This window comes from Nerophis lumbriciformis, linkage group LG39 (assembly GCF_033978685.3).
Source record: "Nerophis lumbriciformis linkage group LG39, RoL_Nlum_v2.1, whole genome shotgun sequence".
Lineage (NCBI taxonomy): Eukaryota > Metazoa > Chordata > Actinopteri > Syngnathiformes > Syngnathidae > Nerophis > Nerophis lumbriciformis.
In genome coordinates, this window is record NC_084586.2 from 18,681,611 (window position 1) to 18,697,634 (window position 16,024).

General features: G+C 35.8%; 1 protein-coding gene across 1 annotated transcript in view; it reads left to right on the forward strand.

Moving 5' to 3' along the window:
- The first annotated feature begins 2,847 nt into the window (after positions 1-2,847).
- The window catches only part of tekt3 (tektin 3), a 29,049-nt gene continuing 15,872 nt past the window's right edge, over positions 2,848-16,024 (forward strand). The window contains exon 1 of the mRNA XM_061931866.2: positions 2,848-3,716. Coding sequence (XP_061787850.1) covers positions 3,159-3,716 — 558 coding nt within the window. The 5' untranslated portion in view covers positions 2,848-3,158. The remainder of the gene's footprint in view (positions 3,717-16,024) is intronic.

Below are 16,024 nucleotides of genomic sequence, written 5' to 3' on the forward strand. Positions count from 1 at the left end.
TTTAAAAAAATTAATACATTTTTTAAAAATAGGAATCAAGAATCGACAGAAATAAGAATCACAATTCTGAATCGAATCAAAATGTTGAGCACCCAAAGATTCACACCCCTAAACATTTGGCCAGTAACCATGGAGATGGCCTAAAAAAAAACAATAAAAAAGAAGAAGAAGATTTTAGAAAAATAGGAATCAAGAATCGGAAAAAAATAAGAATCACGATTCTGAATCGAATCGTCACTCCAGGAATCGCAATCGGATCAAAACGTTGAGTGCCCAAAGATTCACACCCCTAAACATTAGGCCAGTAACCATGGAGATGGCCTAAAAAAACGACTTCAATTTTTTTTATATATTTTTGAAAAATAGGAATCGAGAATCGACATAAATAAGAATCACAATTCTGAATCAAATCAAAATGTTGAGCACCCAAAGATTCACACCCCTAAACATTTGGCCAGTAACCATGGAGATGGCCTTAAAAAAAGATTTTAAAAGAAAGAAAAAAAAAAGATTTTTGAAAAATAGGAATCAAGAATGGAAATAAATAGAAATCACGATTCTGAATCGAATCATCACCCAAGGAATCGGAATCGGATCAAAACGTTGAGTTCCTAAAGATTCACACCCCTAAACATTTGGCCAGTAACCATGGAGATGGCCTAAAAAAAAACGATAAAAAAGAAGAAGATTTTAGAAATATAGGAATCAAGAATCGAAAAAAAATAAGAATCACGATTCTGAATCAAATCGTCGGAATCGGATCAAAACGTTGAGTTCACAAAGCATGGAGATGGCCTAAAAAAAAAAAACTATAAAAAAACAAAAACAAAAATAAAAGATTTTAGAAAAATAGGAATCAAGAATCGAAAATAAATAAGAATCACGATTCTGAATCGAATCGTCGGAATCGGATCAAAACGTTGAGTTCACAAAGCATGGAGATGGCCTAAAAAAAAAACTATAAAAAAACAAAAACAAAAATAAAAGATTTTAGAAAAATAGGAATCAAGAATCGAAAATAAATAAGAATCACGATTCTGAATCGAATCGTCGGAATCGGATCAAAACGTTGAGTTCACAAAGCATGGAGATGACCTAAAAAAAAAAAAACATTAAAAAAAATAATAAATAAATAAAATATTTTAGAAAAAGACTTAAATGACTTTAAAACAATTAATACATTTTAAAAAAAATAGGAATCAAGAATTGACATAAATAAGAATCACGATTCTGAATCGAATCAAAATGTTGAGCACCCAAAGATTCACACCCCTAAACATTTGGCCAGTAACCATGGAGATGGCCTTAAAAAATATTTTAAAAGAAAGAAAATTTTATTTTATAAAAATAGGAATCAAGAATCGAAAAGAAATAAGAATCACGATTCTGAATCGAATTGTCACCCAGGAATCGGGTTCGGATCAAAATGTTGGGTGCCCAAAGCATGGAGATGGCCTTAAAAAACAATTAAAAAAAAAATATATATATATATTTTAGAAAAATAGGAATCAAGAATCGAAAATAAATAAGAATCACGATTCTAAATCGAATCGTCACTCCAGGAATCGCAACCGGATCAAAACGTTGAGTGCCCAAAGATTCACACCCCTAAACATTAGGCCAGTAACCATGGAGATGGCCTAAAAAAAACGACTTCAATTTTTTTAATATATTTTTGAAAAATAGGAATCGAGAATCGACATAAATAAGAATCACAATTCTGAATCAAATCAAAATGTTGAGCACCCAAAGATTCACACCCCTAAACATTTGGCCAGTAACCATGGAGATGGCCTTAAAAAAAGATTTTAAAAGAAAGAAAAAAAACGATTTTTGAAAAATAGGAATCAAGAATGGAAATAAATAGAAATCACGATTCTGAATCGAATCATCACCCAAGGAATCGGAATCGGATCAAAACGTTGAGTTCCTAAAGATTCACACCCCTAAACATTTGGCCAGTAACCATGGAGATGGCCTAAAAAAAAACGATAAAAAAGAAGAAGAAGATTTTAGAAATATAGGAATCAAGAATCGAAAAAAAATAAGAATCACGATTCTGAATCGAATCGTCGGAATCGGATCAAAACGTTGAGTTCACAAAGCATGGAGATGGCCTAAAAAAAAAAAACTATAAAAAAACAAAAACAAAAATAAAAGATTTTAGAAAAATAGGAATCAAGAATCGAAAATAAATAAGAATCACGATTCTGAATCGAATCGTCGGAATCGGATCAAAACGTTGAGTTCACAAAGCATGGAGATGGCCTAAAAAAAAAACTATAAAAAAACAAAAACAAAAATAAAAGATTTTAGAAAAATAGGAATCAAGAATCGAAAATAAATAAGAATCACGATTCTGAATCGAATCGTCGGAATCGGATCAAAACGTTGAGTTCACAAAGCATGGAGATGGCCTAAAAAAAAAAAAACATTAAAAAAAATAATGAATAAACAAAATTAATACATTTTTTAAAAATAGGAATCAAGAATCGACAGAAATAAGAATCACGATTCTGAATCGAATCAAAATGTTGAGCACCCAAAGATTCACACCCCTAAACATTTGGCCAGTAACCATGGAGATGGCCTAAAAAAAAACAATAAAAAAGAAGAAGAAGATTTTAGAAAAATAGGAATCAAGAATCGGGAAAAAATAAGAATCACGATTCTGAATCGAATCGTCACTCCAGGAATCGCAATCGGATCAAAACGTTGAGTGCCCAAAGATTCACACCCCTAAACATTAGGCCAGTAACCATGGAGATGGCCTAAAATAAAACAGATTTTCCAAAAAATAAAAAAAAAGATTCTGGAAAAATATGACTCAAGAATCGAAAGAAATAAGAATCATGATTCGGATAAGAATCGTTGTTTTTGTGCACCTCTACTTTTTCTCATGTTATTGAATAATTAGCTGTCTGTTGTAAAAGTGTGCCCAAGGGCACCCGGGCAGAGCGCACGATGATGCAAGAACACACCTGCTGTGCACTCACATAGTTACAGTACAAATATTGTTGACGTCTTTGTTTTGCCGGGACAGTGAAGGCAGCAGCCAGCGGTTGCCCGCGGCAACCGGCGCTCGTGTCAACAGAAGTCTTGGACTGAGGCGATGGAGCGCTGCCATTGGCTGGCAGACTTGTGGGTATTTATTATGCATGAGTCCAGTCACCTTCTTGGCTCGCGGGCAGGTGAGCAACACGGACTCACCACCAAGTCCTGAGGGAGACATGGAGCTGACGGCCTCCTACGCTCGACCCAAGACCGGACACTTCCTGCCGCCCATCTCCACCACCGCGTCCAGCTACCGCCACGCCAACCACAGCGCCAACCAGTGGAGGAGCGCCAGCTACTACAAGACCGCCGGCAGCGGCGCCGCCGTCCCCGGCCTGGACCTCTCGGCCAGGAGCGCCCGCTACACGCCCGACGACTGGTTCAGGTCCAACCAGACCTACTTCCGCCAGTCGGAGGCCAGCCGCAACAGCGCCGAGAGACTCCGGCGGGACACGCTGAGGCTGATCCAGGACAAGGAGCAGCTGACCCGCCGCACGCAGGAGACCAGCAGCAAGGACATCGGCGAGCGCCTGGGCGACATCGTCTTCTGGAGGTCCGAGCTGAGCCACGAGGTGGACAACGCCGTGACCGAGACCGCCGCGCTCGCAGAGGCCAAGCGCCGGCTGGAGAGAGCCCTGGCGGAGACCGAGGCGCCCCTACAGGTGAGTGGGCCGGATCCGGTGACGCCTCGGAGGTTTCCTCAGGGGGGGGTCGTGTGACCGAGGTTTTGTTTGCCCACTTGCCAGGTAACTGAAACCGGAGACTGTCGGTCTCACAATGACGCTGCACTACTGGGGGGAACCAACAGGGGGCGGTGCTACACATCCATCCATCCATTTTCTACCGCTTATTCCCTTCAGGGTCGCGGGGGGCGCTGGAGCCTATCTCAGCTACAATCGGGCGGAAGGCGGGGTACACCCTGGACAAGTCGCCACCTCATCGCAGGAAAATGTTTCGCATTTTCCCCCAAAAAATTCCCGCTCTTCCCGAAATTCCAGGAATTCCGTAATACCATTTTCTCAATTAAAAATGTTGCTACTTCGATTCGAAAAATTCCAACATCAACCAGCAGTCTTACTTATAGCGTACTTATTCAGAACATTCAAAATGTTTCGCATTTTCCCCCAAAAATTCACGCTCTTCCCGAAATTCCAGGAATTCCGTAATACCATTTTCTCAATTAAAAATGTTGCTACTTCGATTTGAAAAATTCCAACACCAACCAGCAGTCTTACATAAAACGTACTTATTCAGAACATTCAAAATGTTTCGCATTTTCCCCAAAAAATTCCCGCTCTTCCCGAAATTCCAGGAATTCCGTAATACCATTTTCTCAATTAAAAATGTTGCTACTTCGATTTGAAAAATTCCAACATCAACCAGCAGTCTTACTTATAACGTACTTATTCAGAACATTCAAAATGTTTCGCATTTTCCCGAAAAAATTCCAGCTTTTCCCGAAATTCCAGGAATTCCGTAATACCATTTTCTCAATTAAAAATGTTGCTACTTCAATTTGAAAAATTCCAACACCAACCAACAGTCTCACTTATAACGTACTTATTCAGAACATTCAAAATGTTTCGCATTTTCCCCCCAAAATTCCCGCTCTTCCCGAAATTCCAGGAATTCCGTAATACCATTTTCTCAATTAAAAATGTTGCTACTTCAATTTGAAAAATTCCAACACCAACCAGCAGTCTCACTTATAACGTACTTATTCAGAACATTCAAAATGTTTCGCATTTTCCCCCAAAAAATTCCCGCTCTTCCCGAAATTCCAGGAATTCCGTAATACCATTTTCTCAATTAAAAATGTTGCTACTTCGATTTGAAAAATTCCAACACCAACCAGCAGTCTTACTTAAAACGTACTTATTCAGAACATTCAAAATGTTTCGCATTTTCCCCAAAAAATTCCCGAAATTCCAGGAATTCCGTAATACCATTTTCTCAATTAAAAATGTTGCTACTTCAATTTGAAAAATTCCAACACCAACCAGCAGTCTCACTTATGACGTACTTATTCAGAACATTCAAAATGTTTCACATTTTCCCCAAAAAATTCCCGCTCTTCCCGAAATTCCAGGAATTCCGTAATACCATTTTCTCAATTAAAAATGTTGCTACTTCGATTCGAAAAATTCCAACATCAACCAGCAGTCTTACTTATAGCGTACTTATTCAGAACATTCAAAATGTTTCGCATTTTCCCCAAAAAAGTCCCGCTCTTCCCGAAATTCCAGGAATTCCGTAATACCATTTTCTCAATTAAAAATGTTGCTACTTCGATTTGAAAAATTCCAACACCAACCAGCAGTCTTACTTAAAACGTACTTATTCAGAACATTCAAAATGTTGCGCATTTTCCCCAAAAAATTCCCGAAATTCCAGGAATTCCGTAATACCATTTTCTCAATTAAAAATGTTGCTACTTCGATTTGAAAAATTCCAACACCAACCAGCAGTCTTACTTAAAACGTACTTATTCAGAACATTCAAAATGTTTCGCATTTTCCCCAAAAAAGTCCCGAAATTCCAGGAATTCCGTAATACCATTTTCTCAATTAAAAATGTTGCTACTTCAATTTGAAAAATTCCAACACCAACCAGCAGTCTTACTTATAACGTACTTATTCAGAACATTCAAAATGTTTCGCATTTCCCCCCAAAAATTCCCGCTCTTCCCGAAATTCCAGGAATTCCGTAATACCATTTTCTCAATTAAAAATGTTGCTACTTCGATTTGAAAAATTCCAACACCAACCAGCAGTCTTACTTAAAACGTACTTATTCAGAACATTCAAAATGTTTCGCATTTTCCCCAAAAAATTCCCGAAATTCCAGGAATTCCGTAATACCATTTTCTCAATTAAAAATGTTGCTACTTCGATTTGAAAAATTCCAACACCAACAGTCTTACTTATAACGTACTTATTCAGAACATTCAAAATGTTTCGCATTTTCCCCCAAAAAATTCCCGCTCTTCCCGAAATTCCAGGAATTCCGTAATACCATTTTCTCAATTAAAAATGTTGCTACTTCGATTTGAAAAATTCCAACACCAACCAGCAGTCTTACTTAAAACGTACTTATTCAGAACATTCAAAATGTTTCGCATTTTCCCCAAAAAATTCCCGAAATTCCAGGAATTCCGTAATACCATTTTCTCAATTAAAAATGTTGCTACTTCAATTTGAAAAATTCCAACACCAACCAGCAGTCTCACTTATAACGTACTTATTCAGAACATTCAAAATGTTTCGCATTTTCCCCCAAAAATTCCCGCTCTTCCCGAAATTCCAGGAATTCCGTAATACCATTTTCTCAATTAAAAATGTTGCTACTTCGATTCGAAAAATTCCAACATCAACCAGCAGTCTTACTTATAGCGTACTTATTCAGAACATTCAAAATGTTTCGCATTTTCCCCAAAAAATTCCCACTTTTCACGAAATTCCAGGAATTCCGTAATACCATTTTCTCAATTAAAAATGTTGCTACTTCGATTTGAAAAATTCCAACAACAACCAGCAGTCTTACTTATAATGTACTTATTAAGAACATTCAAAATGTTTAGCATTTTCCCCCAAAAATTTCCGCTCTTCCCGAAATTCCAGGAATTCCGTAATAACATTTTCTCAATTAAAAATGTTGCTACTTCGATTTGAAAAATTCCAACACCAATCAGCAGTCTTACTTAAAACGTACTTATTCAGAACATTCAAAATGTTTCGCATTTTCCCCAAATAATTCCCGCTTTTCCCGAAATTCCAGGAATTCCGTAATACCATTTTCTCAATTAAAAATGTTGCTACTTCAATTTGAAAAATTCCAACACCAACCAACAGTCTCACTTATAACGTACTTATTCATCAAATCGGCGAGACCGCCGCGCTCGCCGATGCCAAGCGCCGGCTGGAGAGAGCCCTGGCGGAGACCGAGGCGCCCCTACAGGTGAGTGGGCCGGATCCGGTGACGCCTCGGAGGTTTCCTCAGGGGGGGGGTTGTGTGACCGAGGTTTTGTTTGCCCACTTGCCAGGTAACTGAAACCGGAGACTGTCGGTCTCACAATGACGCTGCAGTACTGGGGGGAACCAACAGGGGGCGGTGCTACACATCCATCCATCCATTTTCTACCGCTTATTCCCTTCAGGGTCGCGGGGGGCGCTGGAGCCTATCTCAGCTACAATCGGGCGGAAGGCGGAGTACACCCTGGACAAGTCGCCACCTCATCGCAGGAAAATGTTTCGCATTTTCCCCAAAAAAATTCCCGCTCTTCCCGAAATTCCAGGAATTCCGTAATACCATTTTCTCAATTAAAAATGTTGCTACTTCGATTTGAAAAATTCCAACACCAACCAGCAGTCTCACTTAAAACGTACTTATTCAGAACATTCAAAATGTTTCGCATTTTCCCCCAAAAATTCCCGAAATTCCAGGAATTCCGTAATACCATTTTCTCAATTAAAAATGTTGCTACTTCAATTTAAAAAAAATTCCAACACCAACCAGCAGTCTCACTTATAACGTACTTATTCAGAACATTCAAAATGTTTCGCATTTTCCCCCAAAAATTCCCGCTCTTCCCGAAATTCCAGGAATTCCGTAATACCATTTTCTCAATTAAAAATGTTGCTACTTCGATTCTAAAAATTCCAACATCAACCAGCAGTCTTACTTATAGCGTACTTATTCAGAACATTCAAAATTTTTCGCATTTTCCCCAAAAAATTCCCGCTCTTCCCGAAATTCCAGGAATTCCGTAATAAGATTTTCTCAATTAAAAATGTTGCTACTTCAATTTGAAAAATTCCAACACCAACCAGCAGTCTTACATAAAACGTACTTATTCAGAACATTCAAAATGTTTCGCATTTTCCCCAAAAAATTCCCGAAATTCCAGGAATTCCGTAATACCATTTTCTCAATTAAAAATGTTGCTACTTCGATTTGAAAAATTCCAACACCAACCAGCAGTCTCACTTATGACGTACTTATTCAGAACATTCAAAATGTTTCACATTTTCCCCAAAAAAATCCCGCTCTTCCCGAAATTCCAGGAATTCCGTAATACCATTTTCTCAATTAAAAATGTTGCTACTTCGATTCGAAAAATTCCAACATCAACCAGCAGTCTTACTTATAGCGTACTTATTCAGAACATTCAAAATGTTTCGCATTTTCCCCCAAAAATTCCCGCTCTTCCCGAAATTCCAGGAATTCCGTAATACCATTTTCTCAATTAAAAATGTTGCTACTTCGATTTGAAAAATTCCAACACCAACCAGCAGTCTTACTTATAACGTACTTATTCAGAACATTCAAAATGTTTCGCATTTTCCCCAAAAAATTCCCGAAATTCCAGGAATTCCGTAATACCATTTTCTCAATTAAAAATGTTGCTACTTCGATTCGAAAAATTCCAACATCAACCAGCAGTCTTACTTATAGCGTACTTATTCAGAACATTCAAAATGTTTCGCATTTTCCCCAAAAAATTCCCGCTCTTCCCGAAATTCCAGGAATTCCGTAATACCATTTTCTCAATTAAAAATGTTGCTACTTCGATTTGAAAAATTCCAACACCAACCAGCAGTCTTACTTAAAACGTACTTATTCAGAACATTCAAAATGTTTCGCATTTTCCCCAAAAAATTCCCGCTCTTCCAGGAATTCCGTAATACCATTTTCTCAATTAAAAATGTTGCTACTTCGATTTGAAAAATTCCAACACCAACCAGCAGTCTTACTTAAAACGTACTTATTCAGAACATTCAAAATGTTTCGCATTTTCCCCAAAAAAGTCCCGAAATTCCAGGAATTCCGTAATACCATTTTCTCAATTAAAAATGTTGCTACTTCGATTTGAAAAATTCCAACACCAACCAGCAGTCTTACATAAAACGTACTTATTCAGAACATTCAAAATGTTTCGCATTTTCCCCAAAAAATTCCCGCTCTTCCCGAAATTCCAAGAATTCCGTAATACCATTTTCTCAATTAAAAATGTTGCTACTTCGATTTGAAAAATTCCAACACCAACCAGCAGTCTTACATAAAACGTACTTATTCAGAACATTCAAAATGTTTCGCATTTTCCCCAAAAAATTCCCGCTCTTCCCGAAATTCCAGGAATTCCGTAATACCATTTTCTCAATTAAAAATGTTGCTACTTCGATTTGAAAAATTCCAACACCAACCAGCAGTCATACTTAAAACGTACTTATTCAGAACATTCAAAATGTTTCGCATTTTCCCCAAAAAAATCCCGCTCTTCCCGAAATTCCAGGAATTCCGTAATAACATTTTCTCAATTAAAAATGTTGCTACTTCGATTTGAAAAATTCCAACACCAACCAGCAGTCTCACTTATAACGTACTTATTCAGAACATTCAAAATGTTTCGCATTTTCCCCAAAAAATTCCCGCTCTTCCCGAAATTCCAGGAATTCCGTAATACCATTTTCTCAATTAAAAATGTTGCTACTTCGATTTGAAAAATTCCAACACCAACCAGCAGTCTTACTTATAACGTACTTATTGAGAACATTCAAAATGTTTCGCATTTTCCCCAAAAAATTCCCGCTCTTCACGAAATTCCAGGAATTCCGTAATACCATTTTCTCAATTAAAAATGTTGCTACTTCGATTTGAAAAATTCCAACACCAACCAGCAGTCTTACTTATAGCGTACTTATTCAGAACATTCAAAATGTTTCGCATTTTCCCCCCAAAATTCCCGCTTTTCACGAAATTCCAGGAATTCTGTAATACCATTTTGTCAATTAAAAATGTTGCTACTTCGATTTGAAAAATTCCAACACCAACCAGCAGTCTTACATAAAACGTACTTATTCAGAACATTCAAAATGTTTCGCATTTTCCCCAAAAAATTCCCGCTCTTCCCGAAATTCCAGGAATTCCGTAATACCATTTTCTCAATTAAAAATGTTGCTACTTCGATTTGAAAAATTCCAACACCAACCAGCAGTCATACTTAAAACGTACTTATTCAGAACATTCAAAATGTTTCGCATTTTCCCAAAAAAAATCCCGCTCTTCCCGAAATTCCAGGAATTCCGTAATAACATTTTCTCAATTAAAAATGTTGCTACTTCGATTTGAAAAATTCCAACACCAACCAGCAGTCTCACTTATAACGTACTTATTCAGAACATTCAAAATGTTTCGCATTTTCCCCAAAAAAATCCCGCTCTTCCCGAAATTCCAGGAATTCCGTAATAACATTTTCTCAATTAAAAATGTTGCTACTTCGATTTGAAAAATTCCAACACCAACCAGCAGTCTCACTTATAACGTACTTATTCAGAACATTCAAAATGTTTCGCATTTTCCCCAAAAAATTCCCGCTCTTCCCGAAATTCCAGGAATTCCGTAATACCATTTTCTCAATTAAAAATGTTGCTACTTCGATTTGAAAAATTCCAACACCAACCAGCAGTCTTACTTATAACGTACTTATTGAGAACATTCAAAATGTTTCGCATTTTCCCCAAAAAATTCCCGCTCTTCACGAAATTCCAGGAATTCCGTAATACCATTTTCTCAATTAAAAATGTTGCTACTTCGATTTGAAAAATTCCAACACCAACCAGCAGTCTTACTTATAGCGTACTTATTCAGAACATTCAAAATGTTTCGCATTTTCCCCCCAAAATTCCCGCTTTTCACGAAATTCCAGGAATTCTGTAATACCATTTTGTCAATTAAAAATGTTGCTACTTCGATTTGAAAAATTCCAACACCAACCAGCAGTCTCACTTTTAACGTACTTATTCAGAACATTCAAAATGTTTCGCATTTTCCCCCCAAAAAATCCCGCTCTTCCCGAAATTCCAGGAATTCCGTAATACCATTTTCTCAATTAAAAATGTTGCTACTTCGATTTGAAAAATTCCAACACCAACCAGCAGTCTCACTTATAGCGTACTTATTCAGAACATTCAAAATGTTTCGCATTTTCCCCAAAAAATTCCCGCTCTTCCCGAAATTCCAGGAATTCCGTAATACCATTTTCTCAATTAAAAATGTTGCTACTTCGATTTGAAAAATTCCAACACCAACCAGCAGTCTTACTTAAAACGTACTTATTCAGAACATTCAAAATGTTTCGCATTTTCCCCAAAAAATTCCCGCTCTTCCCGAAATTCCAGGAATTCCGTAATACCATTTTCTCAATTAAAAATGTTGCTATTTCGATTCGAAAAATTCCAACATCAACCAGCAGTCTTACTTATAGCGTACTTATTCAGAACATTCAAAATGTTTTGCATTTCCCCCCAAAAATTCCCGCTCTTCCCGAAATTCCAGGAATTCCGTAATACCATTTTCTCAATTAAAAATGTTGCTACTTCGATTCGAAAAATTCCAACACCAACCAGCAGTCTTACTTATAGCGTACTTATTCAGAACATTCAAAATGTTTCGCATTTTACCCCAAAAATTCCCGCTTTTCACGAAATTCCAGGAATTCTGTAATACCATTTTGTCAATTAAAAATGTTGCTACTTCAATTTGAAAAATTCCAACACCAACCAGCAGTCTTACTTAAAACGTACTTATTCAGAACATTCAAAATGTTTCGCATTTTCCCCAAAAAATTCCCGCTCTTCCCGAAATTCCAGGAATTCCGTAATACCATTTTCTCAATTAAAAATGTTGCTACTTCAATTTGAAAAATTCCAACACCAACCAGCAGTCTCACTTAAAACGTACTTATTCAGAACATTCAAAAATGTTTCGCATTTTCCCCAAAAAATTCCCGCTCTTCCCGAAATTCCAAGAATTCCGTAATACCATTTTCTCAATTAAAAATGTTGCTACTTCAATTTGAAAAATTCCAACACCAACCAGCAGTCTCACTTAAAACGTACTTATTCAGAACATTGAAAAATGTTTCGCATTTCCCCCCAAAAATTCCCGCTCTTTCCGAAATTCCAGGAATTCCATAATACCATTTTCTCTATTAAAAATGTTGCTACTTCGATTTGAAAAATTCCAACACCAACCAGCAGTCTTACTTATAACGTACTTATTCAGAACATTCAAAATGTTTCGCATTTTCCCCCCAAAATTCCCGCTTTTCATGAAATTCCAGGAATTCTGTAATACCATTTTGTCAATTAAAAATGTTGCTACTTCGATTTGAAAAATTCCAACACCAACCAGCAGTCTTACTTATAGCGTACTTATTCAGAACATTCAAAATGTTTTACATTTTCCCCAAAAAATTCCCGCTCTTCCCGAAATTCCAGGAATTCCGTAATACCATTTTCTCAATTAAAAATGTTGCTACTTCGATTTGAAAAATTCCAACACCAACCAGCAGTCTTACTTATAACGTACTTATTCAGAACATTCAAAACACAATGAGGTCTCAACCTAGGGATGGGTACCGCTCACATTTAAATCGAGTCCCGGTACCGGTACTTTTGTGTGTGTTAGTAAATATTAATCGAAAATAAAGCATTTTTATATTGAAACATTTAAAAAAATAAGCTCTTGTTTTTGTTTTATTACCACATTTCTGAATCTCGTCCAGAGAACCTTCTTGATCTTTTCCACTACACAGGGGCCCGGGGCCTACTCAAATACTAACCCTGAATTAGGGTTGTACTGTATACCGGTACTAGTATAGTACTGCGATACTGATGAATCATATTCGGTACTAAAAATTACCGGTCCCCCACCCCACCATCGTGGTTTTACGAGCCGAGGAGCATGTTGGGCAGCGCACACACACAGAGTACTTACAAGCAGACACAGTGTGTAGACAGAAAAGGGAGAATGGACGCATTTTGGTGTAAAAAGTAAAGATAAAGGTGTGTTCAAAAGTGTTACATTATTGAATGTTTTTACATTATTCAAAAGTGTTACATTATTCAAAAGTGTTACATTTTTCCAAATTTTTACATTATTCAAAAGTGTTACATTTTTCCAAATGTTTACATTATTCAAAAGTGTTACATTAATCAAGTGTAACATTATTCAAAATTGTTACATTATTCAAAAGTGTTACATTATTGAATGTTTTTACATTATTCAAAAGTGTTACATTTTCCCAAATTTTTACATTATTCAAAAGTGTTACATTAATCAAGTGTAACATTATTCAAAATTGTTACATTATTGAATGTTTTCACATTATTCAAAATTGTTACATTATTGAATGTTTTCACATTATTCAAAAGTGTTACATTATTGAATGTTTTTACATTATTCAAAAGTGTTACATTATTCAAAAGTGTTACATTTTTCCAAATTTTTACATTATTCAAAAGTGTTACATTAATCAAGTGTAACATTATTCAAAATTGTTACATTATTCAAAAGTGTTACATTATTGAATGTTTTCACATTATTCAAAAGTGTTACATTATTGAATGTTTTTACATTATTCAAAAGTGTTACATTATTCAAAAGTGTTACATTTTTCCAAAGTTTTACATTATTGAATGTTTTCACATTATTCAAAAGTGTTACATTATTGAATGTTTTTACATTATTCAAAAGTGTTACATTATTCAAAAGTGTTACATTTTTCCAAAGTTTTACATTATTGAATGTTTTCACATTATTCAAAAGTGTTACATTATTGAATGTTTTTACATTATTCAAAAGTGTTACATTATTCAAAAGTGTAACATTATTCAAAATTGTTACATTATTCAAAATTGTTACATTATTGAATGTTTTTACATTATTCAAAAGTGTTACATTATTGAATGTTTTTACATTATTCAAAAGTGTTACATTATTCAAAAGTGTTACATTTTCCCAAATTTTTACATTATTCAAAAGTGTTACATTAATCAAGTGTAACATTATTTGAAATTGTTATATTATTTGAAATTATTGCATTATTCAGAATTGTTCTATTATTTAAAAGTGTTGAAATATTCAGAAGTGTTACATTAGTCAAGTGTAACATTATTCAAAAGGCTTACATTATTCAAAAGTGTTACATTAATCAAGTGTAACATTATTCAAAATTGTTACATTATTCAAAAGTGTTATATTATTGAATGTTTTTACATTATTCAAAAGTGTTAAATTTTTCCAAATTTTTACATTATTCAAAAGTGTAACATTTATTAAAAGTGTAACATTTATTAAAGCTTTACATTATTCAAAAGTGTTAACACTGAAACACCCTCAGGAAGAACTCCTTTAAGACATGGCTAGCTAGCTAGCGGCTAATGTCCATCCGCAGTCCGCAGTGTTGGTAGGTTTCTTACAAGTATCATTATCACTGGAGGACGAGGAATAGCTAAACATGCTTCACTACACACCGTAGGAGGATACAATAGCTCACCGCCGTCACAATGTAAACAAACGCCATGGGTGGATCCACACCTGACATCCACTGTAATGATACCAAGTACAGGAGCGTATCGAGTCGATACTCACTATGATTACATCGATATTTTTTATCATTACAAAATCTTTTTTCATTAAAAAAAAAACAAAAAACATTATATTTTTAAATAAAAATACATCCCTGTACACATGAGGACTTAGAATATGACCAATGTATGATCCTGTAACTACTTGGTATCGGATCGATACCTAAATGTGTGGTATCATCCAAAACTAATGTCAAGTATCAAAGAAGAGAAGAATAAGTGATTATCACATTTTAACAGAAGTGTAGATAGAGAATGCTGAAACAGAAAATAAGCAGACATTAATAAATGAACAAGAGGATTAATAATCCATTTTTTACAGTTTGTCCCTCATAATGTGTAGAAAATAATAAGTGTATAAATGACACAATATGTTACTGCATAGACTAATTAGGAGTCTTTGTTTGTTTACTTACTACTAAAAGACAAGTTGACTAGTATGTTCACTATTTTATTTAAGGATTAAATTGCAATAATACCTCAGACACATGCTAACTGTTAGCATGCTAATATTTTTTGGGGCATTTTTTCCCGCCTTTAGAGTAATTACGTGGTACAAGACACAGGCTAACTGTTAGCAAACAAACATTAGCTTTTTCTTCCTTTTTTTTTGCCAATTTTGCCGCCTTACACCGTAAGAGTCATATGGTGACACATGCTAACTGTTAGCATGCTAATATTTTTGGGGATTTTTTTCAGCCTCAGACTGCAGAGTAATTACTTGGTACAAGACACATGCTAACTGTTAGCAAAAAAAAATGTAGCTTTTTTTTAGCCAATTTTTCCGCCTTACACTGTAAGAGTCATATGGTGATACATGCTAACTAATAGCAGGCTAATATTTTTTTGGCCATTTTTTCCGCCTTAGACCTCAGTGTCATATAACTTGGCGCAAGACACATGCTTACTGTTAGCAGGCTAACACATTTTTGGGCATTTTTTCCGCCTTAAACCGCAAGAGTCATATGGTGACACATGCTAATTGTTAGCATGCTAATATTTGTTGGGGCATTTTTTCCGCCTTTAGAGTAATTACGTGGTACAAGACACATGCTAACTCTTAGCAAACAAATATTAGTTTTTTTTAGCCATTTTTTCCGCCTTACACCGTAAGAGTCATATGGTGACACATGCTAACTGTTAGCATGCTAATATTTGTTGGGGCATTTTTTACGCTTTTAGAGTAATTACGTGGTACAAGACACATGCTAACTTTTAGCAAACAAACATTAGGTTGTTTTTTTTTTGTGCCAATTTTGCCGCCTTACACCGTAAGAGTCATATGGTGACACATGCTAACTGTTAGCATGCTAATATTTTTTTGGGCATTTTTTCCACCTTAGACCTCAGAGTCATATAACTTGGCACAAGACACATGCTTACTGTTAGCATGCTAACAAATTTTGGGGCATTTTTTCCGCCTTAAACCGTAAGAGTCATATGGTGACACATGCTAATTGTTAGCATGCTAATATTTGTTGGGGCATTTTTTCCCGCCTTTAGAGTAATTACGTGGTACAAGACACATGCTAACTGTTAGC